The 26243-nt window shown below is 37.8% G+C and overlaps 1 protein-coding gene across 1 annotated transcript; it reads left to right on the plus strand.

The window, feature by feature from the left end:
• Positions 1-1355: 1355 nt before the first annotated feature.
• On the plus strand, positions 1356-24190 carry GOPC (golgi associated PDZ and coiled-coil motif containing). Its single transcript, XM_080616882.1, has 8 exons — positions 1356-1670; positions 12020-12184; positions 16677-16852; positions 17114-17279; positions 18515-18610; positions 19274-19438; positions 20104-20284; positions 20808-24190. Exons 1-8 carry the CDS (start codon positions 1377-1379, stop codon positions 20924-20926), a joined length of 1362 nt encoding a protein of 453 aa, XP_080473008.1. The 5' UTR covers positions 1356-1376; the 3' UTR covers positions 20927-24190.
• The last annotated feature ends 2053 nt before the right edge of the window (positions 24191-26243 follow it).

Below are 26243 nucleotides of genomic sequence, written 5' to 3' on the forward strand. Positions count from 1 at the left end.
GAGGAGACTGCGGGGGGACCTTATTAGTGTATATAAATATATAAAGGGGGAGTGTCATGAGGATGGAGCCAGGCTCTTCTCAGTGGCAAACAATGATAGGACAAGGGGTAATGGGTATAAACTGGAACACAAGAGGTTCCACTTAAACTTGGGAAGAAACTTCTTCTCAGTGAGGGTGACAGAACACTGGAACAGGCTGCCCAGGGAGGTTGTGGAGTCTCCTTCTCTGGAGACATTCAAAACCCGCCTGGACACATTCCTGTGTAACCTCATCTAGGTGTTCCTGCTCTGGCAGGGGGATTGGACTAGATGATCTTTTGAGGTCCCTTCCAATCTCTAACATACTGTGATACTGTGAGGACCTTTAAAGAGCATCTAGCTCCAGCCTCCTGCCACAGGCAGGGACACTTCACTCTAAACCAGGTTGCTGAAAGCCCCATCCAACCTGGCCTTGAACACTGCCAGGGATGGGGCACCCACAACTTCTCTGGGCAACCTGTGCCAGTGCCTCACCACCCTCACAGTGAAGAACTTCTTCCTAGTATTTTATCTAAATCTGTGCTGTAAGGGGTGTGCTGTGAGGAGCATTCCGTGAGGGAAATTCTCTGGCCTATGCCCCACTACCGGGCAGGCTCATTCCCGAGTGAGGACCCCAGAGAAACTAGTAGCCAGGTTCCCATGGACAGGGACGTGCCTCATAGCGGAGACTTATGCTGAGAACTGATAAACGCAACGTAAAAGTAACATTTCTCGTGGTGAAGTAATTGTTTACGTGGCGTCAGGCGCCACGAGCGTTTCCTACCGGCTTTTTGGGGCGGGGCAGGGCAGGCCGTGAGGCGCCAGTTACCCGCATTCAGGGCGGGAAGCGCGGGTTGAACTCCCAGTGCCTGCCTGCTGACCCTGAGCGCTGGCCGTGCTGACGGCGCTCTCCAGTAGCCGCAGCTCCCAGTGCGGGGTCCAATCAGAGCACCGCGGGGCGCGCGGGGCCACCCGGCCCGCAGCGCCCCCTGGTGGCGCAGGCTGGCGAGCCGCGATCGGGGGCTCGGGGCTCGGCCATTGCTGCCTGTCGCCGCTTGGAGTTGTGGCAGGCAGCACGAGTCGCGCACCGCTGCCCGCCGGGCCGCCCCCGAAGCCGCCTGTCAGCGCCGCAGCGCATGCGCGCCGGGCGCGCTCCTCCCGCTTCCCTGCGTGGCTGCTCCGGTGGAGCTGGGCCGGGTTCGCTGCTGCCGCCGCCGCCGCCTTGTCCTGCGGGGCGAAAGGGTGCTCCCGCAGGGAGCGCGCCGCGGGGGGCGGCTGAGGCGGGGGGCGCGGGCCTTACCCTGCCCGGGGGGACCGGACGTGTGAGGGAAGGGGGCAGGGGCGGCGGCGGCAACACCATGTCGGCGGCGGGCGGCGGTGCCTGCGGGCCAGGCGGCGCGGCCTGTGGCGGGGTCGCGGCTGGGTCGACCTCGGCGGCGGGTGGCGGGGTGTCCATGTTCCGCTGGCTGGAGGTGCTGGAGAAGGAGTTCGACAAGGCCTTCGTGGACGTGGACCTGCTGCTGGGGGAGATCGACCCCGACCAAGCCGACATCACCTACGAGGGGCGGCAGAAGATGACCAGCCTCAGCTCCTGCTTCGCCCAGCTCTGCCACAAGGCGCAGACCGTGTCGCAGATCAACCACAAGCTGGAGGTGAGGAGGGGCTGAGGGGGCTCCAGGGCCTCTGGTGGGGGTGGGGGCGGTGGGCCCGGCTCTGCCTGTGGTGGCGGCCTTCCTGTACTTGGGGGTGCGGGGAGCAGCAGGGAAGGGCTAACCCGGCCCCGCGGGATTCTGGCATGGCTGTGCTGATGAAGTCGCGGGCATGAAGTCGTGCGTGCAAAAAAAAGTTGTCTTTGATGTTGAAAGCAGAAGTCTTGGGCAACAGGTGCCGCTGACTCGTTTTCTGTTTGCATTAAGTCACTAGTAAAATTGGAAAACCTTTTAAAAACGGGACAAAGACATGTATCATAGAATGGTTTGGGCTGGAAGGGACCTTAGAGAACACCCATTTCCAAACACCCTGCCATGCACAGGGACACCTTCCACTAGACCAGGTTGATCAAAGCCCCAGGCAGCCTGGCCTTGAGCACTTCCAGGGATGGGGCAGGCCACAGCTTCTCTGGGCATCTGTTCAAGCATCATGCTATGTTCACAGTCTTTAAAGCTTATAGTTAGTAGTCAGAATGAGGTTATTATTATGCTTACAAGTAAATGAAACAGAAAAATGGATTGGGGATGGACTTTGATGAGTCTTCTTGTCCCTTTGTACTCTGAGGTAGATCACACAGCTCTCTGCCAAACTTAGTGTGAGAAAATTAATATTGAAGGTTGCATGTCTTGTGAGGGGAAGAGTAACTGTCCTTACTGTTGGAATTGTTTTCATGCCTAATCCAGAATTTGTGTCAGAGTGGGAAGAAAGAAGCATCAGCTGGAATTGAGCTGGCTGATGCTGCTCAGGAGGCAGAACTGTAGGCCCTGTGGCAAGAACTGGAGTGCTCTGGAAGGAGATTCTGGAGAACATCGTGGTCATTTTGTAACTGTCCAGCCTGAGTCGTCTTCAGTTTAGTAGGTGATGTTATTTGTCTTGTCCTTAACAGGTGTTGGTATAAACTGCCCTCTTGTCTTTCTGTTACAAATTAGAAGACTGCTAAAGTGACTTTCAGCAGTTAGTTTTCTCTGGGTTAAACCCCTTGCAATATATTCTGTATCTCGTGTAGGCAGTGCTTTTTTGCGTTTTACTGCTTGTTCTACTAACTTTTAAATATATGAAAGTAAGGGAAAAAATTCTGAGAAACCATGAAAATACGTGCTTTGCAAGAGCTTCAATAGACAACCACAGAATTCAGTTTAGTCCTTTGTGTTATGCTTATTATAATAAAGGAATTCAAGAGTCTTCGAACAGTAACCTGTTCTTCTGAAGGTCTGTCTTGCAGTAGGAAGTAGAGTAAGTAAATTGGCTTTGCTTTTAATCAGGTTTCTTCCTGGTATGAAGACATTGTTATGCACAATAATCCATAGAGTTTTAACAGGGGAACAGTATATTTCAGAGTAGAACAAAGACCTCATTAAGCTAGGAGCTTTTGTCATTGCAGTCTTTATTTCACCACAATACTTCCTGTAGTGATGGTTTTGGTATTCTTTGTTTATGTTGTTATGTTGTCATATACATTTAATATCAGGTACGTATGTATTCTGTCAAGCTACACAGGATTAATTGTATAGGCATAGTAAAATAAGATTTATGAGTTTATGGTAGACAATCAGTATTTATTGCATATTACACAGGGATGGTGGGTGTTGTGTACAGACTTGTGAAACAGATGAGTTGTCATGTTATTTTGAGAGAATGAGTTGATGCTTGGTAAATATTTCTTTGAAAAGTTGTTTCAAGCTTAAATATTTTGAAAGGAAATGATAAAGCTCAGATGCTGCAAGGTATTTTGGTATCTAATATAAACCATCAGGGGCACCTAAATAACAGGAGATGTGTGCCTCGATCTCAAATGAGTTGAAGAGCAAAGAAGCACAGTTAGTAGTTGTAATAGCGTAATTATTGTGTATATCTAAGTGCATGAAGTAATTGTTTGATAAAAATGATGCTGTGAATTCAGAGTGAATGCTTTACAAGTGAATAAAAAGACTTTTATGAAGTATTTTTATTCCTGTACTATTATTTAGCCTCATACCTATAAAGGAGTTTTATCTTTCAAATAGACCTTTAGAAGGTTTAGTATTGTCCTGAAGGTTGTTAATTTTAAGACCTCATGATTATTACAACCATAAACTTGAAATGAAAACCTGCATTTAAAATGTCAGAAGAGATTCAGCTGTTCTCTTGAGAGTGTCTTGTATTTTTATATGTACAGGTGTCTAGCCAAAACCCTCAGTGTCCAAAATGAAGGCTACAGTTACATATTTTGAAAGAAGTCACTGACATTAATACTGGAGGTTAGGATGTGATCAGTGGGTTTACTTTTTTTTTAATAATGCAAGTTACTGTATTTCATAACTTTTAAAATTGCAGTAATTTCTTAATAGCTCACAACTATATGATGCTTGTACATTTTAATACAAAGCTTTCATCACGTTCATAAAAGTGTTATTAGTCATAGTTTACGTGGGTGCAAACATTTATTCAAGCCAGTAAGTTAAATCCATCTTTAGAAATACACCTTTATTTGGACTGAAATAATATTTGAATGTGTCAGTGACTGTTAAAAGCTAAGATTTACTCTTGCAGCTGTATTTGCCTGCTGTTGTCTTACTGATATTATTTCGTGGAATCATGGAATGATTGGGGTTGGAAGGGACCATCTAGTTCCCACCCCTCTGCCATGGGCAGGGACACCTTCCACTAGACCAGGTTGCTCTAAGCTCTGGCCACCCTGGCCTTGAGCACCTCCAGGGATAGGGCATCCTGAAGAAAAATCAAATTAATAATATAAAATGATAAATATAATGCCATTGTTCATGGGTTCCATTTCCTTGATGAGAATTGTAAGGTGTTATTACAGACAAGAATAATGAAATGCAGTTCAGACTTCGATTTATCAACTTTGTCAGCTTAAGATGCATTTTCTGATTGTTACAATTGCTTTCAGGAGGCACAGTGTAGATGGATTGGTAGATGGAAGCTCCCGCTTTAGGACTTCGGTGCAAAAAATGGTTTGGGATCATTGGTTCCTGCCTACTGCTAGAGGGATGAGTCTATGTAAAATATTGTATGAGGGATGTTTCTGAAGAGTGAAAGAAGTATTCCAGGAAGACAGTAGTTTCCAAAGAGGGAGTTATATTTTGCCAGTTCAGGATAAGTTATTTTTAGAAGGAATGCAGATGCTAAGTGGATGTATGCAGATAAATTTACTTGTGCCTTCAGGTTGTGAGAGGTTATAAACATACTACTGTGCTACTGACATTTACAGTCCTAAATTAAAGAAATAAAAGCAGAGGAGGTTTTGTTTTCATATTTTTCCTGTCTGTCACAGTAGGACAGTGTTGAATTAAGTAGCTTACCAAAGAGGAGAGAAAGTGTTAGGTGATAGAAGCCATTGTATTCTCTGAGGTTGGCTTCAGTATGAGCAAATGAAGAAGTGTACCTTGATGGAGGACATTAAGGGCCTCAGGCTGTTAGGACAAAAGGAGATGACAGCCATTTTAAAGGAGATTTTTTGTGATAATCTGTCTCTTGGAAGGCATTGCAAATCAGCAGATGCAGGCTGGCAGTCAAGTGTGTGAAATTTCAGTAGATACTAATGGTGAGGAAGTTCGTAGGATTTGTTTTTTCTGTTTGACTATCACTTGAGATGAAAAAATTGCATGGTGCTGACTGTGACATTATCTAAATGTCCATTGCAAAAAATAAAAGTTGTGAATTTTAAGTGAATTAAAAGTTGTGAATCTAAGTGTTGTAGAAAAAAAAGAAGTAGGCCAATGTGCCAGTGAAAACTCAGCTTGACTTTAATGCTGGCACTTTGACTGCCAATGTGATTTTCTAATTTGAAATGAACAAGCTAGAAAGGAATGTCTGGTATAACACGCCCTGTGTCTTGGTGATTGTGTTAAGCCGATGTACATGCTGAAGTTAAGGGAAACATTTAAGTATATGTCCAAGAAGCCTATATATTTTTATGTCCTTGATGAACATGGAATCACTTAACAGGTTTAGAGGAACATGTTCCTGTAAGGTGAAATCTTCTGTAAGTAACTTGTTGCTGTATTGGCTAAAGCATAAGTAGAATTATGGAGGTAATATGAAGATCCCTATTAAACAAACAAACAAACAAAACCCCACAATCAACTGACAACCAAAAAACTTGAGCGTAGGTGGCTTTATGTGCTTGGTGACTTTTCTTATAGTGTGTGAGTCTGTCTTGTGGAGCACACTGCAGAATTCTAGTCCTGCCTTGTTGTTTAGCAGTACTCTCACTATTTACTGAGATGTTATTTTCTTAATTACACTTTTAACTCTGAATACTTTTTCTCTTTTGGAGCAGAAATCTGTTCATACTAGTGTTCTTTTGGAAAATCTTTTGGAAAATGACATTTGATCCTGCTGATTTTATACCCTAAAATGTGAGCAGTTGTCAGGTATTCAGGAAGTACAGGTTTGCATAAATTTTCCAGTTGGCTTATATACTAAATTGTCATTAGCTTGATACATGTAACTTTTCTCACAATAATTACTCCATTTTTAAAGGGGTCATTTATACCAAATTCATATTTTCCTGTATCAGAAGCCCTGGAAGTCTTTATGAGTTTAACTAGTTTAGTTTCAGTCAGCATGTAGTAAAGTGTTTTCCTTTTCTCTGTCTCATTCGTTGGGAGTTGCCAAAGAGCAAGTGATAGGGAACCAGTATTTTAGTTTATATTTCTTAGTTTTATTTACTGAATTATGTTGCATAGCTACTAGGACTGTCAAAATAATGGCAGTAATAAAACTGCCAATATGACTTCTAAAAGCCGACTTGTGTTGTCTTAATAAAGAGCTAGAAGCATGGGCAACCTGAAAAAAATTTCTTTGTGAGGCAGACAGAAATTTGTAACTGGCAGCAAAGTGTACAAGAGGTGGTTAAAAAAAAAAGAAAAAGCAATTTGTGCTTCTGTAAGTAGGTCCAAATAGAGTGATACAGTCAAATATAAAGTAAAAAAGTGGCAAGAAACAGTATGTAAAGCAAAGTGAAAAATAATAATATGTAGCTGCAGTAGCAGGTATTTTAATGACAGAGATTAAAAAGATCAGTGACTGGCATGTAAATGCTGGTTGATGTATCCATTTATGTAAATGAAAACCAAATTTTTAAGATGCTTTACATGTATCATTATTACATTATCTTTTAATTGTTGGGAGGAAAAGTATGCGAATAGTTACATATCCACAGCGGTCTTCAGCAGAGAAGACAAAATGTATGAATATTGTTTTGCATCCTTTTAGTTTGCTGACCAGTCTTCTGAATGTTTTGGCAAGACTAGAATGGAATCTGAGAACTGGAACAATTAATTTGTAGACATCTCATATACTTTGTATTCTATATGGGACATATTAAAGGTGAACTAAATTAATTTACAGTTCATTTGTGTGATCACTTTCATACACGGCATTTTTACTAAGACTACCGACATAGCTACGCTACTGTAGTGTTCATTTAGGGAGTCAGTAGTCATAAATTTTGACATTCATGTTCTTATTAGCCATATGATAAAGACAGTTTTGTTAAACTTAAAGCTTTATCTAAAAGCTTAAGTTACATATGTCTTTTTTGTGTCACAATAATAATGTAATAAAGGTTTTTAATTTCATTTAAAAATTTGTAACTACAGTCTTTTAAAACGATTTAAACAGGCTAGTCATTTTCATCACTGACAAGTGGTTATGTTGGAATTGGGGGTGTTATCAACAAAAAATTACAGTTCCCAAGTGTATCATTTATTCAGAAACTGTCACATTGTTTAGTTTTGTAAAGAGCACAGTGAGATCAGTAGGGCTGTAATCTATTTCATGGTTTCTCATTCAAACCAGTCCATTAAACTTAATAGGGTTGTGTGAGAAATTGCAGCAAATGCTGCTAACAGGCAGGAAGAATTAGTCAAGAGAAAGGATAGAGTGTTCTTGTCTTTTGAAGAGCTGTAGTTGAAGTGGCAGCAGTGAGTTGATGGAGACAATCCTTTCGTCCAGCAATTAGAGAGATACAGTACTTAAGATTTTCAGCTACTTCACATCTAGGGGCTGATGCCAGAGTTGGGGGTCCCCATAAAAACTTAGTAGTATGTAGGCAGCATGGTTCGTAACTGCATGATGGGCTTTTTTGTTGTTTAACCAGCACCACTTGTGTATCTGGTGTCAGTGAGTATGCTTAAGCCTCAGGCTGTAGAAGCTACAGCTGTCATGTCCTGAAAAATTGTTTTCTCTCCTGCAGTTGCGTAATGGTACGGGAATACTTAGGAATAGTGATTTCATTGTTTGTAAAGTGTCATTAGGTTTGTTTTTTTTTAACCTACTTTTGCCTTTTAGCAACACTTCTGTCTTTCAAAAAATGCCCCCAAGATGTAATGTTAAGCAAATGTGCTAGTGTCATATCTTGATATCTATGTTGCTTTTTTGTGCATGTATGGGGGCAGAAGCCACAGAGTAATTGCAGCATTTTACTGTCCTCTGTTGTGTTTTATGATCCTAAATCCTTTAGCCTATACATCAGAAGGTTAATAGTACTGACCAGGAGTGAATGTTTAAATACATAAACACATATGTTGGTAAACTTTCTGAAGTCTAGCAGAAATTACAGGAGGACACAAGTGAAAACACCTTATATAATTTATTTGTCTATGAATTTTGGTTTGGTCGCATTGCAAGGTTCATAGGGACCTCTCTTATGGAACTAGCTATTAAAAATATATCTACCAGAGGTGTTTTATTAGTAATTGGAGTCCATGGAGCTTTGAAATCTCAGTTCCTACTGATCTGTGGGGAATGATTTGTCCTAATGCAAAGGTCGAACACTTTCTGAAATCGCTAAAACCTTCCCATTCAGGCACTCCCCATTCTTTCCTGTGATCTGTAAGTTTCCATGCCACAGCATCCTTTGCTTTTTCATTTCCCTATGGTTTTGGTTAGTTGTCAGGACAAGAGGCAGTGGCACAGTCTCTAGATCTGAATTGCATGTGTGCTGCCTAGCCACAGGGCCGTTCGCTCTTGTCTCAGGATGGATTAAACAAACTAGCTGCTGTCTGACTCTTAACTTCTTTTCCATCTGCAAGAGCACCAATTTACTCTTTCATCCAGCAGCTGTTTTGTGCAAAATTTGTTTGTTGTAGGAACTTTAATCATACGCACCTTTACCCCTCTAATAGATCTATTTGAATCTTGAGAATAGATTCAGTTCATATCAGCAGGGAAGAAAGGTGAAATAGGAAGAAATGTAGACACAGATAAAATGATAGCACTAGACTTCCTTGTTTAGGAAACTAAGGTAAAAATGATGAAATGTTATTAGTTTTGTGGTTCGGGGTTGTTGGGTTTGGGTTTTTCTTGTTGTTAATCTGCTTGTGTTCGATATTTCTTGAAGTCCTAGCTGCTGGCACTTAGAGATGGTGGAGAAAAATCATCATTCATTTAAAAAAGAGTTTTCAGACCTTTATGCTTTCAGAAGGCTTAGTTTGAGAATGAATTAGGTATACCCTAAAGGCCTGAAATTAAAGGAAAATGAACAAAGTCTTCAAAGAATATTTGCTACTTTAAAAGCATTTGATGAGTGCTTAGCTTAGGACTTTTAGTCACTGGAGGTTGGTAATATGATGGATATTTTTGTATGCATCTAGCTTTCTTTTGCTGAAAAATGTGTGTGTTATCTAATATGTCCATTATGCTTAGTTTTATTAGTTTTATTTTGAGTAGAAATTGATATACTGAAAAGTGCATCATCACTAGCCTCAAAAGCATTCATTGCACTTTTTGACATTGAGAGAATTCTGGCCTTCCTCTCATTTTTATTTGGTGTCGTGAATAATGCCACTGCCATGTCCTAGTATTATTCAGACCTAGATTTACAATTCAGCTTGGCTCTATTTTGACTCCTCATGTCTCAGCATTCGATAAGTCTTAGATATTTTTTTGATATATCTGTTAGCTCAAATAAAATTCTTGTCCATACTGCAGAAATTATTGACACGATAGCTCAGAAAACCAAAAAGCTTTTCCCAAAGTTAAAAACATTGTCATTATTTTACCTGATGATGCAGTCTCTCTGTTTGCCCCTCACCCCCCTGCATCTAGTTTCCCTTTCAGCAGTGAGAGTTAAATTGCTTCCTGTCAACACGGTATGTTAGTCACTGTCATCCCACTTTCTGAAGTTCTGTATGCTTCTTCGGATGCTTTAGATTTGGAGGTCACGATATTGTCATCTTCTACTGCCTCCTTCAAGCACTGATGGTTATCAGAAATGGTAACTTGTGGTTTTTAGTATGCCATCTGTATTCCTGTTGTACAGTTCTATACACAAATAACTATGTTTGTAGAATATATCTGTTCTGCCACTTTTTGCTTCTCCATGTGTTTTGAATTAGAATGGATGAGTGTTTGGGGGGGAAGGGTGTGCATAGAAAACGGGATAAAAGTTGTTATGCTAGCTGTTAGTGCCTATTTGAACGGAGGAAGGCATTAGTGGTCTTTTTTTTAAAGTAGTAATATTTTACTTTATATACTAACAACAAATAAGTAGGAATAATATTGTTGCACATTATGTGAAATTGTTACTGGGTCAAATGGTGCCTTCATTTTAAGGTCTTGGTTCTCTCTTCTCAACTATTACAATCACCTCTTACATTGGTGGTGTTTTCTTTCACTAGTTTAGTTCAGGCATGGGTCTGCTTTTGTTTGAAGGTATGTAATCCATAGCAGAGGGACTTTAACAGTGGCTGGTCATTGGCAAGAATAGTGTGGGTTTTTTGTAAGTAAGCAATTTCTCTAAATTTGTGTCTCTTACTATGGAAGGCAATTTCTGCTTCAGAGTTCTGCGAGAGTTTACAAATTCTTAAAGTTTTCTGTCATTCTGGCAGATGGAATGGGGCTGCATGCATTTCCACCTTCCTCAATAAAAAGGAAATACTAACCTAATCTGTTGAGGCTCTGTCTAAATGGACAGGGAGAGGTGATTCTGCTCTCTTCTGAGGAATCCAGTTTAAAATCAGCAGAACTCATGGGCAGGGCATCTGTCACCCTGCTGTCCTGGAGATGTGGGGCAAGGGGGCATACCTAGGGGGCAGGAAGGGACATCATTCTTCTTGCAGAGCAAACTGAAGATTGGCTTGACCCATCTCATCAAATTGCGCTCTAATGTAGGTGCTCTGAATCACTTCTGGAAGAGCCTACTTATGCCAGAATTATTCTGGAAGTTTAAGGAGGCTGTCCATCGAAATTATGTACCCAAAGTTAGACCCAGTAAGTACTCCCCACTCACAGTCAAATCTGCCTGCCTTTTTTTTTTTTTTCCTCCTTCACTTTAAACTAGTGCGGACATTTTAAAGCTATGATTTACATAGTTGAGCGGGGTGAGTGTTGGCCTGTAACTTAATATTCACTGTGAATTTGAACATCAGTATAATGTTGTTAGAATATCTATAAATACTCTTTCTTTCATATGAGAGGGTGTTTTTTTCAAGAATTAGTGGGTTTTCCATGTTGGTCTTTAGTTCCAAATTTTTGGAAGCAAAAATAAACTCTGGGAATTTACCAGAAAATTTCCCAAGGTAATCTGTGGATTTGTTGGATTTTTTTTTTTGGTAAGTAGTAGATTAAAGCTTATATAAATGTAGTTTTATCTTATAAAATGCTGTTAGACCTTCAGGATAAGAAGTAATTTGGTAAACATATTAGCACTTGGTCTTTTATTCCAGATATAAACACTACATGTAAACTGTATTTAAAATGTTTCAAAACCACTTTATTAAGAGTCGTTAACCATTTTTGGTTTTCTGCATATGCATTTTAGAGGTGTGTTAATTCATGGCTTCTCATTTACTATTTCAGTTAAGCCAGTGGTAACAGACCAGTTGTAAATTGGGTTATTTGATTTCAGCCTTGCATTAATAATTATCTTTTTACTTTAACCATTTTTTAATAAGATTTAGTAATTTTAAAATTCTAAGTTGTGTTTACATTGCTGTGGTTGTAAATCCTATGTAGGTTTAATAACTGCCCTCTTTGGGAATGGACTTCAGCGTCACATGCCATTGTCTGTGTGAGGAAAAACTCAGCTCTTGTTACATTTGCACTGTGGTTGTTTGGTGCTGGGTCTGTGGATGAATTAATTTTGTGGCAGTTGGGGAGAAGAGTCTGCAAGTGATTCAGTGCTTAAATTGGGCTGCAGAGAAACTTGTGATGGCATGTACTGTTATCTGTATTGCACCGTATATGGCACATATGTACGCAAATGATGTATCTATGTATTTACAGTTTTGATGACCCTATTTAATCATTGCTCTAATTCCTATGATGGATTATGTCTTTACAGGCACAGTTAGTTGATCTGAAGTCTGAACTGACAGAAACACAGGCAGAGAAAGCAGTATTGGAAAAGGAAGTGCATGATCAGCTTTTGCAACTCCATGCTGTTCAACTTCAGCTGCATGCCAAAACTGGTCAGAATGTTGATTCTGGGGCTATTAAGGCAAAACTGGTGAGTATGGTGGCTTGAATGGAGGATTATATTACACTTTTCCCTCTCCTGGCTGAAATCCTTCCTTGGAAGATGCAAATAAGCAGGTTACAAATCTTCACATTAAAATGTTAGTAAGTTATCTTTTTTGGTTTTAAGTAATATTTATGGTTGGTTGGTAGCAACCATTAAAAATAACATAACACCAAAATAATAAATAAGAATTTAAGAAGTTGTTTTTGCAAAAACTATTTTCTAGTGGTTTCTTTAAGAGAAGAAAATATTTTAGTGGTTTATAAAGCTTTTCTGGAGACAGAAGTTGCAAAAGGTAATAACTTCCAATATACAAATACAACCAAATATTCACATATCTTAAAAACCCTGAAGTGAGGTAAGCTTGTTGTTTTTCTTGTAGTTACACTCTTGAAAATAGTAAGAATGGGATTGTTTTGCCATACAGAGAGAGGGTAGATGGCATCACAGTCCTATCTATTGTCATTCTTTCTCTTTGAGAATGCTGCAGATGCATCTACGGTGCTTTCCGTTGCTACATGCAAGACTGTGATAAAAGCACTCAATAAACCACTGATAATTTTGTACAATATGGTTTCTAGAAACTTGAATCTTCACAAAGCCCACCAAAAGTTAACAATAATTATTCTGTGCAGTTAGCTGTCATGACTGATAAACAGAGTGTAGTCTGCTTCATTACTATCCGTAGCACAGATTCAAGCTCTGATACTACTAAGATTTTATAAATTAGAGAAGTAAAGTAATGTTGTATAAATTGTGGTTTCTAACTGTCAGCATAAATCAAAGTCTAGTTCTCTGGCTGTTTTTAGGATTGATTCACAGGTTGTTTGCAAATGTCTAGTCCCAACATACATGGAACATTAATCTCCTCTGCTATTTTGTCTTGTTAATGAATGTATAATAAAACACAGTGATAGACTATAAGGCTTAAAGGCTACCTAGGCTACTCACTGAATAACAGGAGTAACCCACATTCTTCCTGTTTCAGATCCAGAAGCTATGTTCTTCAGTGTACATACTTGCTTATTCAGTATAAAAGTTAACATTTTCTGGATTTTCTTCACATAATTTATTCTTTATTGAATTATAGTTTTAGTATGATGAAGTTTTTTTAAAGCTGTTAATATTTATAGCTCCATAAAAAAAACCTTTAGTTAAAGGTCACCAATATTTTCTAAGTTTTAGGCTGCAGGTTTATATGTAGCAAGTTTTTTAAGCTGACACGTCACTGTGAGTGTTTTTGGTCCCTAAATTTTGTTAGTGAGGCTTAATTTATAAGTGACAGAGAGAGTAATACTCTTAACCTTTTTTGCTTCTCTTTGCCTTATTATAAAACTATTTCTAAAGATGCGTTAAATCTCCGTGCTATTGCCAACAGTCTTTTTCCCTCAGGTGACAATAAATACATTGTACTTTTTTTTAGGTTTTCTGTGTTGCAGTTGAATTTTATTGACAGCCTAGAATGATATTCTCTCCTTTATTCCATTTTAATTCCTCCTTTTTTATAAACATCAGGGCTAATCTTTTGAATTTGCTTTATTCTGCCTTCAGGGATTTCATGGTTTTAGTGAAGAAAAGCTCAGGTTTAAACTGTTCTAGATACAGAAAACTATAAAGGTCTGGGAAGCTTGAGCAAGCAAAATTGAGGCTGCTTAAATGACAATAAAATGGGAAGTTTGAGGTTTAGGTAAATAAGAACTGTCATTCTGACCTTCTGGCAGTCAGAAAGCCTCTGAAGGCAAATGGAACTATGTCAACAGATTATGTGGTGGGGAAATAAAGTTCTGTTCTAGTTAACTTCTTGCTTTCTTTGTTAAAGACAACCACTCTTCTTGTATATGGAGGCTCCCAGCATAAATGTGTACTCTACAAACTGTAAAATGTGCGTAATGGTGAACAAAGACACATTTAAATGTTTTGAATTGATAAGCAATTGATAACATGATGTAGTTGAGGCCAGATCCCTTTTTAGGAGTGTTTAGTCCAATCACAGTAACTCTTTAGTTGTAAGAGTATGAAGTTGTGTAGTTGAAATTTTTTCCTGAGTTTGGTAGATGATAAGTCTTTGTTGCTACTTCTTCCTGTCCTCTATGTTCCTTTTGTAACATGTATTTTGTTAATTCTTTCTGAAAGGGAAAAGTCAATTATCTGTGTAACAGATGTTATATTAAAGAATGTATTTTCTATGATCCTGTCAAAACTGCTTTCATGCATTTCGCATTAACTTGCTATTCTTTGTAAAACTTCTTGGTATTTTAGGAGAAAGTATTGTTTTCAATACTACAGCAACTGTTAAAGTTTTTATTAAGGTTTTTAGTAGCTTTAACTGCAAAATACCAAAATTCTGCTAAGTACAATTATAACAATGTGCTTGTTCTTTATGCCTTCTAATAAAATAAAAAAATCTGCTGGTAAATTTCTTTTGGAGAAAGTAATTTATGTTTCATTTGCTTGACGTTCCTGTTGCTTGTTTCTCTAATTATGGAACTCTTTTCTTCTGTCTTAAGTCTGTTCTTTCTGTGGATGAAATGGTAAGTATTCTAATTGCCCTTTTTTTTTACGTTTTAAGCAGTGCTTTTGTGCAACAATTTTATATATATATGTTGGCTTGGAAACTGGCAAAACAGATCTGACTTGTTCCTTCTTCCTGTGAATTGGCAAGATGCCATGTAAAGATTTTTCTTTGCATTTTTAGTTTTTCTTTTCTGGTTTTGGTGTCCTCTTTCCTAAGTCTGTATGTGTTTGATTTGTTATTGTAACAGCTAATTCGGGGTGATATCTGTCAACTTGTCATTCTCGAAGACTGTTCTGGCAGTATCTCAAAAATGTTAAGATGTTATACAATTTCTAAAGCATAAATACTGTACACATCTATCAATGTAAAATCGAGTATTCTATGTGTTGTATTTAAAAAAAGTTCCTGTCAGCCTTTCCTTGTTTTCCCTTTTCTCAGTTCTTCTAACGGACGTGACTAAAATGATTTAGTGGCTTGTGTGATAGCCCAAAGCATATAAACACAGTAATATATAGATAAGAAGAAAAAGTGAAGTAAAGTTAACTTTTAGCTTTCAGTCTTTCATGGCGATAGACTTGCAAGTTTTTCAAACAGCTTTTCCATTTTTATGGTGTTATATACTTCATTATCATTAGTCAGTATTTGCTCTTTGAAAAGCCAAGGGATAGCTGGTAACTGTAAGCTTTGATCTTCAACACTGCAGTTGCATTTTTGATTTAGTGGTTGGGGGTTGTTTTTTTTTAATGTTGCCAGTGGAAAATATATTTCTATTTTGCAGAACCCATGCAATACTACGAACACTAGAAAGCATAAAACTATTCTGTAGCTTCCGCAAGTTTTTAAACATTTTTTAGACTTTTGGCACATCTCATGATAGTTGTTCAAGACAAGATGTGTTCTTTCAGTACATCTTCAGAGATTCTGTATTGCAGACCTCTTATTCTTTTAATTCATGTGGTGATCAATTGGAGACAGGCCAGAGAAGAATGGTTTCTGGGTGTAACTTTCCACCTTGGTTGCAGAGCAACAGTCAGTAATTGGAAAAATACGAAGAAAACAATTATGCAGGATTATGTTGTTCCTCATATTTTAGGTATAACATTTAAGATACATAACTAAAAATGAATTCTCTTAGAAATGTAACATTTGACTTTTGGTTTAAATATAATTTAAATTACAAACCAAATTCAGAGAAAATCAGTGGGAAATTTCAGCTTGCTTAAAGTGTGGTTTTAGTGCTGGGGTTTTATATTGGTGCATTTTTGGAGGTGTTACATGGTTTGTTTTTTGTTTGTTTGTTTTCAAACAGTAATTTTGCACTGATTTTTCATTTAATTAAGTTTGTTAGGATGGGAATCTCCATGTGTAGAATCTCTGGCTTTCTTTTTGTGGTATGCAGACTAATTTGGAAATGTCCCCGGCTGGACACTTCTTGGTTTTTTGCATGAAAATAATTGTAATTTTAAAGACACATGGACTTACAGAACATTTCCTTCACATTGTAGTAAAATCTTATTAAAATAGTTAAAGGATATTGTCAAATTGAAATATTTAGTGTTTTTGTAACGGTAAAAATAATCTTTTTTTTTTTTGTATGAATCTGCCATTTGAACACAGGAGAAAGTAAGGATGATGTTCAGGCTACTTAAATTTTGTCACCTTTCTGTGACAGGGAGAAACTTGTTGCTAATTTTCATTCATGGACATTGAGCGTTTTGTGCTAAGGAGTTGTAAGCTGGGTAGAAATCATGTCAGGAGCATAAAGTTGAATGCAAACCACTAGCTGCAGTGCCAGAGTTGCTGCTTGCATTTTTTTCCTGCATGCATGTCTTGAATGCAGGAGAATGTGTGTGCAGAAACAGTGAGTGTTCTTTCATTAGCTGTGATGAAAGCTTTTTGACATGTTTTTTCTTTTGCCTTTTTTTTTTTTTTTTTTTTTTTTTTTTTTTTTTTTTTTTGGTAAAGGAGAGAGAGCTTGAAGCCAACAAGAAAGAAAAAGTAAAAGAAGCTCAGCTGGAAGCTGAGGTGAAGTTGCTGAGGAAGGAAAATGAAGCACTTCGTAGACATATAGCTGTGCTTCAGGCTGAGGTTTATGGAGCAAGATTGGCAGCCAAGTATTTAGATAAGGAACTAGCTGGAAGGTATGTGAAGTCAATCCATGTCCCTTAGCATGAGCTTTTTTTTGTTGTCGTTTTCTTCCTTTGCATTCCCAAAAGCATGTCCAGTGTTAAGACCTGGTAGGAAAAGTCTCACGTTTGCAGTTAATTGAACAAGCTCTTGCACTTGCGCTAGTTGCCGCATGACTGTGTGCTCTTGCCAGATAAAGTGTATTGAGTTGTACAATGCATTGGTTTTCCAGTTGTAATATAGCTTGTTGTTTTACTCTCCTTTTCATTATGTAGGGTCCAGCAGATTCAGTTATTGGGCCGAGATATGAAAGGACCTGCTCATGACAAGCTCTGGAATCAGCTTGAGGCAGAAATACACCTTCACCGGCACAAAACTGTTATTAGAGCTTGTAGAGGTCGAAATGATCTAAAACGACCAATGCAAGCACCACCAGGACATGTAAGTTGAAATGATAAGCCATTCCTTCATAGTTTCCAGCATCTGTGGAAAATGAGAGTTATTTTTTAATTTTTGTGATTATTCTTACTTCAATATTATGTTCTTTCAAATGTCACTTCTGAATATATAGTTCTTTTGTATGCTGAAGGATACTAAAAGGATTATGATGACATGCTAACACGTAACCATAAATGACCACAAAAGATGATACAATTCTTTTGACTTACGTAGGAACGCTCAATCCTTTTGAAAACTGAGCTTCTGCTATGTGTGTGTTTAAATGTGAATTTAACAGCATAATTTTGTTACCTCGGTTTCAAAATGTGGAGCTAACTTATTTTACAAAAGCTAAGAATAACAACAACTTCAGGATTAGATTGAACTGAAATTAATTTTTAAAAATGTCTTTAAAGGCCATATAAATGACATTCTGTAAAAGAACTGACTTTTCTTCCCCCCCCTCCAAAAGTTACTTTATAAATAAAACCTTTAAAAGGCATTTCATTGTGAGTAGCCTTGCTAGAACTCGCCCAATTTGGCATGTGATGTGTTAATCGCCCCAGTGTTCAGTTCATAAAACCAGACATTTTCACAGAAGTGCTTTACTTAGAGCCGTTCTAAATACTTCAGTCAGATGGATCTCACTGCTTATGTTGCTGATTGCATGTAAAATATTGGTGGACAAACGTGTATGTGTGATTTGAAGGGTATGCATAATGGTGTAATGGCTTAACAAAATGAATACCTTGATTTATTTAATCTCTCTTTTTGTTTTGAATTGAATGGGTTTTGGTATGGTTCATAATAATAAAAATAAACTTGAACAAGCAACCTCTTCTTTGGGGCTGTATTACATCATCTTCTATAATTTGCTTAGTTTTAAATGGCAGCTTACATCACAACTTTTCAGCAGTGATCAGCATTCCTTCATGTAGTCCTTTTATATTTTTAATATATGGCTGATTCCTTTCTTTTGAAGTTAAGTTCTGTGTTGTGCATCACTCAACACTGAAATAGTTGAAATAATTATTCTCATCAGGAGTGCATAGTGAGGAATCTTTTCTGATTTCATATCCTGTCTGTAAAGGGACACTATAAGTTTGTCCTGCCTGGAGCTAGTCTAAAACTCTTTTGCTGGTACACTCTCTGTATATAACTTAAGAAATAAAAACGCAGAAATGAACTTTTGGTTCACATGTTTATATTTCTGCTATGCTTATTTTTTATCGAACTAGGATCCTGATGCCTTAAAGAAGAGTCAAGGTGTTGGTCCAATCAGAAAAGTTCTGCTAGTTAAAGAAGACCACGAAGGACTAGGAATATCTATCACAGTAAATACTTGCATTTATTTTCCGTGACACATAAGAAGCAATTTAAAATTGTATTTGTGCTGCTGTAAAATACTGGATCAGTGAATGTATTGTTAGAACGTATGAAAAAAAGCATATGCAAATCCATAGCTATGGTCAGTAGAACTTGCAGACTCATTTGGTAGATCAGGAAATAGGGAACTGCTATTTTATGTAAAACTTAAGATTTCAACTTATATTTAGGATATAGACAGTTCAGCAAATAAGCCAGTGGTGAATTTCGGGTGTAGTAAGTCAGCAGAAGAACAGAAACAATCTGAGAACTAAATTCCAAATTTTGAAAATTCTATTATGCTGTTATTCTAAGTATGAATATTGTTTCTTGCAAGTAAATATGGTGCCTGATATGCTTTTTAAATGAGGTTTTGATGTTGTCTCATCAGCTTGTATATGACTTGATACATTTATTAGTTTTCTCAATTGTCTCCTTTGACTCTGGATTTGAAATTTGTCCATTCTTTTGTGGGGAGAAGAATTTAGGGAAGCATTCTCTTTGTCTGATGCATGCTTTCTAATTTTCTATAATAAAAGTTGAAATAAGCCCTTTAAGAGCAACTACCAGAATGTTGATTTTATGCTAATGGATATCTCAGTTAATTAAAATCTACCTTTTTTTCCCAATAGGGTGGGAAGGAGCATGGTGTTCCAATACTCATCTCTGAAATCCATCCTGGACAACCTGCTGATCGATGTGGAGGGCTGCATGTCGGTGATGCTATTCTGGCAGTAAATGGAGTTAATCTAAGAGATGCCAAACATAAAGAAGCTGTAACTATTCTTTCCCAACAGGTCAGTTGAGACCTGTTATCTGTAGACACATTTAGGTGCTTCTTGTGTTCTATTGAATTACTTTGAACTTCAGTGCTTTCTGAGCACAGTGTTATGCTAAGCTACATCACCTAATACTTAACCGTCTTATGTCTTGCAATTTAAGGAGAAAAATGTGGGTCAGTACTGGTCCAGTTAAAAGGATGTATTGGCTAATGTTTCTTCAGTAAGGCTGATGGAAATCAGCTTGTTACATTGCCCCACAGAAATAATTAGTGACAAATGTTTTATTCTTTTGACTAGATAGCTGCAGCCAAACAATGTGTCTCATATGCTTTGTGGCCTAGAATCTTCTTCCTGCCTTCCTTCCCATTTTCAGACAGTTAACAGGTGCCAAACAGTTAATTATCAGAAAACTTACTCATTAGAAGTCACTGTTTGTAATGTATTGGCACATAACTGGGAAATTCAGGTGGTAACTTTGGTAAATCTTAGATATAGAGCTGTTCTTCTTTAGTCAGTAAAAATTTAGATACATATCCAAAATATTCAACACAACTGTTTACAACAGTTTACACAGTTTACAACAGTGCAATGTATTTGTTTTGGTAACCTAGCTCATCTCAGTAATGCTATTATGTACCTGTGAAGTAGTAAGTAAATCTATAACTTTGGTCTTATTTTAGAGAGGTGAGATTGAATTTGAAGTAGTGTATGTTGCTCCAGAAGTTGATTCAGATGATGAAAATGTAGAATATGAAGATGAGAGTGGACACCGTTATCGTTTGTATCTTGATGAATTGGAAGAAGGTGCACGTTCAAGTTCTAATAGGAAAGATGCAAATCTGGATGTCAAACCCTCACAAGGTAAACCTTCTAAAATCTGTTACATGCAGTTTAATTCTGAAGTGTCAATATTCACTATAAAATTAATCTACTGTTAGATATAGGTGTCAGCTCTTTTAGATGGTCCCTCATTTATTGGCCTGGTTTACTTAAACATAACTAAATAACTTAACTGAATTGATTTGTGTGGGTTTTTTTCTTGATCACCTTTTCCCAAAGGTTGCGATTTAAATCTGTTCTTACCTTTTCCTGACTCTTGTCTAGGAATAGTTAATTCCCTGACACTTTCTGCTGTTGGCTTCTTCAAATACATGTTTTAGATCAGAGAAGTATAGAAACAGTTCCTGTTTTCCTGTCATACTATGTTCTGCTAAAAACCTATTAGTTCTTATTTTAGTGGTCATTTCATTAGTTTTTAGTGGTCATTTTCATTAGTTCATTTCAGTGGTCATTTTCACTTTCCAGTTTCTGAAATAAGGCTCACTGATACGTCACTCTGAAGATTGCTTCTCTTCCTTAAATAAAATTTCTTTTTAAATTGCAGTGTTTGGTAAGAAGCCAAGTATTGATGGACATGAAAATGGAGACCTGGGGAATTCAGTTGAAGCTCCATTAGAAGACACTGCACCCAAGTTGCCCTGTTCTGCTGAGTCTTTATCCTAAAAACAAACAGACAAAAAAACAACTGGACAGATCCCGTCTTTGGGAACAATTGATAATCAGTATTGACTGCTCCAAGATGCATATACTAGTGTAGGTTGTAAAAGGATGATTAAATGTCAAAAGGAACTGTATTACTGTTGCCTGGAAAAAAGGCGGTTACCTCAGGGCTTCATTGTGAGCAATTCTAAATGTGGAAAACTGTCTTTTGCGTGACACACACTAGTTATCTAACACATGGCATGTGAAATGAATTTTCTTTTAATAATAAGCGCCAAAGCATGGGATTTCTAAAAAGGGTAACTTGAATACATTCAACTTTTGATCTCATTGATGTCTCCAAGGAAGCAGAATAAGATGTGGACAGCTTCATTTTGACCCTTTCATCCTTTAAAGGGGCAGATGATGTTCAGTTTGGTGTGAAACAAGCTTTAACTCTAGAAGGATGGAGGGGGAAGTGTACCATTGCATCTATGAATACTGTACTTAGGATTTTTGAACTGTAACTTTTAAAAGTAAGATTTTTTTTTTTTTTATGTCTTAGAACAGTAAAAACCAGAGCTTTTACTTGAGCAAAGACCATCAAAACCCAAATGGAGTGGAGTACTTGCTAATAGTCATCCTTCAGCCCATGATCATTTTATATGTGAGATTTTTGGCATTGTCGTTTTAACGAATTCACTGCCAGTTGTTCCATTTGGAACATGCTCTGGAAGTATTTAAAGAGAGTATTGTGGGATTTTAAAAGCAAAATTAGTTTTGAAATGCTCACAATTATGTGGGCCCTCTTTAGTATTTTTTCTTTTCCTGAGCATCATCAATTTAGCATTCATTAGCATACCATAGTATGGTTACTGCTAATGCAGAGTGGTTTGAGTTGGTAATCGTTAGCCTGACCTTATGAAATGCTGAGTGCTTTTGATGGGTACTGAACATACTCGTTTCACGTTAAAATAATCTTTAAAGAACTGAAAGTTGAGTACACTGTACTTTACAGGAGGTGCTCAGAATCAGTCGATGTCTGGCCCTATTTGTGTTATGTTACAGCAGTCATATTAACCTATAATTGTCTTACTGTTGAAACAAAGCGTTACTTCTTTTGTAAGAGCAATGTATCTTAAAATAGCTTTTAATTGGTGTACATCTAAAGGCCCTCAGTGTGGCTGCAAATGGGAATGTTGAGAATGGTGTTCTTGGCCAGTTTCACATACTCCATTTGTAGATCTTTTGGGAAGTGCAGCACTTTCTATGTGCAAGCTCTACATTGTAATCACATTTATTATTTCAGTATGCAATACCAGCTTTCCTGTTCACTGCTCTGCAGGCTGTTGAACTGTAATGTGAAAAGATAAGATTTTGTACATTGAGAGAGGAACTAATGTGAAAAGACATCTTTGTAAGTGTTACTGTGTAGGATGTACATACATAAGTAAAAACCTCAGAGGCCTTTAGAGTAACATCAACTAATCTTATGTTCTAAATTGTGATGTAGAACACGGTTACTTGTCTCTCCTAGGAGCACTATATATATGTTTATAGAAAAAGTTGAAAAAATGTATATACTTTATTCAAAGATTTTGCTATTTATAAATCCCTCAACTTTGCTATTTACATGATCATTTTGTGTGTGTGTGTGTGTGCGCGCATGCGTTCCACTTACTCAGTGGAATAACATTATTTGGTTCATTTTTTATAATAGTCTGTGTCATACAGCATACTGTTGAAGGTTTTTAAAATAGTCAAAGCTGTACAGTTTTCACCAAACAGAAACTAGTATTTAAAAATAAAGCTGTGTGAAGAAGAAACAAGTCCTCAGGCATGTTTCTTTTTCTGAAGCTTCAGAAACTTGAGGACACATTGGCTGTGTGTTAGCAATTTAATCCACTGCCATAGCTCTGCATCCAGATTTGTGTTTTTCCCACAGTTGTTCAAGCAGAGTGCACTTTGAAACTCTCTGTGGCCTGGAACACCCAATGTCCTCTCTGTCAGAAAGGATTGTTCAAAGCCAAATAGTCTTGTCTTTGAAAATCATCGCTGTATGAAATCTTCCTGCAGTTATAAGGAATGAGTCTTGTCCGATTAGTCTGGCACTAAATTTGCTTGTACAGTTTCTCTTTATTTGAGGGAAAGGTGAAATTTTTAATTTATTTGTTCTTCCTTTCTTCTTTGGCACACCTTATTTTCCACTTAATACTTTTGATCAGTTTTAGGCTGAAATGGGAGAGTGTTTCTGGTTATTTTCCTAACATTCCTTGTCCACCAGTTTCTCATCATGCTGTGCTCTTGTCTTCATCTTATGAAAGTTGCTGGACCCTTCCTCTGCTCTTATCTTGCCTATTTTTAACCTTTATATGAGATCAACAGAAAGAACGATTGCTGAAGAGAATGACTAGGAGTAGATAAATCAGGTAGCAGTAAATTATCACCAGATCTCCTTCCTTGCAGTTTTTATAATCTTTGTTTAGAAAGCCCTTAAGTGGAACGATTTTGCTCAGACACTACAATCTGTCTCCATGTACTCCATACTCTTCCTGCTAGCTGATTTAACATACTGGTTTGTTGTAGACATACTGAGATACTTAGAGATTAATATTTAAAGTGAAAAAAGTCTTGCAAATTGGAATTTCCAGATTCAATAGACAAATTAGTATTTTCCCCTTTGTCAGTAACTGAGAGACTCAGTCCTGCTGATTCCCAGTTGAATGAATTGGAGTTGGAAAAATTTCTGAGGAAAGTCAATACTCAGACTTCATTTTTATTTTTTAAAGTGTAAAACGGTTTACTTGTGTGTGTAGATATATTTTTTCTTAAAATAATATTCTGAAGAGAATTTTGCAGGTTTTTTTTTTTTTTTTTAGTAGATAATTTCTTGCCTATTATAAAAATCTTCAATGAGACAGTTGTATTTTAAGCTAAAGGTGGACAGTGTTTGTTGGCATCTAGGACCAATGTTAATTAAAAGCATGTAAGTTAAGGAAAGTGCTTTATGGCAATAAATTTAACTCTGATCAAAGGCTGTATGTAGTATTTTCTGTGTAGAATTGTATTCTTGGAAGAGAAGATGGTTTGTATCTGTCTCAGTATATATTAATCCGCAGTTGTATCAGACAAAATTGAGGTATTTATTGTATCTGTCCAAACATTATTGCATTACGGATTACTCTTGTTTCTGTAGCAGATAGAAAATTTTGCAACAAATGTATGCATCTCATTAAGCTGAATATAATATATTTTTTATTAGCCTGTAAATAAATATACTCTTCTTCATTGCAGTGATTTCTGCACCTAATTCGGACTGTTACTTAATTTTCTTCTGGTTTGATATATAAAATAGAGACACACGGCCCTGTTTGTTTTCTCTTAAGCGTATAGTCCACACTCAGCCAAAAAAGCTAATATGAGGGAAAACAGAAACTACATAACATGAATTTTGACACTAATCCGGTATTGGCCAGCAATGGTTAATAGCAGATTTTTAAAGAAGATGAGGTTCTAGGACATGTCCCAGATTTCACTGAGATGCGTTTTCTGATGCATATTTTTCAGTAAAAGAGAAAAAATGAAGTATTGGCAGTGTTTGGCTGTATAATAATACCAGATATATTGTGAAACCTTTGGCTAAGAAGAGCTATAAAGACCCAGACCTGTCAAAGGATTAAGTCATTTGGGTAAAATTGTGGAAACTGCCTTCCCTCCCCCCCCCCCCCCCTTTTGTTTGTTTTCCATGCATTAGGAATAATAAGTATATTCTGAGTTTTCCAACTGAGTTACAAAAAACCCCTTCAACTTAGATTTTTTAGTCCTAATTAATATTAAAGCCTTTTAGTTCAGACTGTTTTGTGTTTCAAATTATATTTTTAAAAACCTAATCTCTCACCAGCATTTGAGTGGTCATCTTGCACTACAGCATCAGGTTCATCTAGATGAATAGAGAGCTCAAATGAAAGGTAATGGTATGGTAACTGTGGTAGTAGTATAATTACGGTACTACTTAAGGGTTTATTGAGAATGTGTAAGGAGAGAGTAGAAGAGTGTGAGGGTAGGACTGTCTCAATAGGCAAGGCTGATTCATGCTGGATGAAAAGATGTATAGTACACAATTGGTGAGGGCTAGAGCTGCAAGTACTTATTTTTTAGCTCTAAAATTTCTAGAAGGTTTAGACATGAGTGACTTCAGCAGATGGAAGGAAGAGGGAAAGGGAAGAAAACTTACACTTACTTTAAGCTGTCACAAAACAAGCAGAGGATTAGAGGCAACTATGAATGAAAATGAAAACAGATGGGAAGAGGAGGAAAAAAGAATCTTCTTTATGTCAGCTGGGGTCAGGGAAGATAATTCTAAATTTCTTCGTGTCCCAGTACCCGACTGAAGGAGCTCAGTGGCTGCTCCCATTGACCACAGTCACAGAGTAATCTGTGCATTTTTTTCCCACGATTTATGTATGATAGAACAGAGGAACACATCCTGACCTAGCCTATGTGTAGGGAGTCCATTTTTGCTGGTTAAAATGTCAGATCAATGACCTGAAAAGAAAATTACCTGAAATATTTTGTGCTAGCTTTTTGTCCAGAATGTGTCTTCCAATACAATGTGATTTCACATCTTCAGAAACTTCTTCGGAAGTTTCACAGCTGGAAGGAAACCCAGGATTTGAGAAGTGGTGAATTGACTTTGACAGAAAATGCTTTTTTAGTTACTCTTTTCTCAACAGGTCAGTTGTTGCTTCTCATGTTTCAGAGTAGGCTTGTCTTACCTGTGTTTGCCTGGTGTACCCCTGCCACAGGTGTACTTTGGTATCTGCTCCTGACACCCTTATCTGTCCTGTGCGGGGGGCAAATGGGGCTTCTGAGCTGAGTAAGGCCAAAGAGGTATTTTTCAAAGGTTTTCCCTTTATAAGGGAAAATTGAAGCCACTTGGGTAGATTTTCCGCACACTTTACAAGTGTTTAATTCTATCACCCATCACAATTATTTGGTGTCTCTCTCAGGCTCCTGCTCAGTGTGCCAAGACTTGTTTCTCCCAGCTGTACTGAGGACTGGAGCATTGGAGCTGCCAGTGTTTTGAACGTTCTGCAGGAATGTGCCCTTCCAGTCCCCTGTGACAGGTATGTTAGAAGGGCTTTGGGCCCTGAAGAAGAAACGAGGAGAACTGGTTAAAATTGTGCTGTTTTTTCTCTGTGACTTCTGCTTTAGGTAATGATCACATTTCCCTCATTTTGTTTTTTGCACTCTGTGTTTCTGTAAATCTCCTTGAAATGCAAAAGCACTGCTCCTCTGAGTTGCAGCCTGAGCCATTTCCCTAGATTCCCCTCTGTCAGCT

This window comes from Psittacula echo (genome assembly GCF_963264785.1).
Source record: "Psittacula echo genome assembly, chromosome: 4".
In the NCBI taxonomy this organism is placed as follows: domain Eukaryota; kingdom Metazoa; phylum Chordata; class Aves; order Psittaciformes; family Psittacidae; genus Psittacula; species Psittacula echo.

Excerpts from the sequence above, each read along its gene's own strand:
- GOPC (XM_080616882.1), top strand. The coding sequence starts at position 1,377 with ATGTCGGCGGCGGGCGGCGGTGCCTGCGGGCCAGGCGGCGCGGCCTGT. Across the intron at positions 12,185-16,676 it reads GGGCTATTAAGGCAAAACTG|GAGAGAGAGCTTGAAGCCAA; the intron begins GTGAGTATGGTG and ends TTTTTGGTAAAG. Across the intron at positions 16,853-17,113 it reads GATAAGGAACTAGCTGGAAG|GGTCCAGCAGATTCAGTTAT; the intron begins GTATGTGAAGTC and ends TTCATTATGTAG.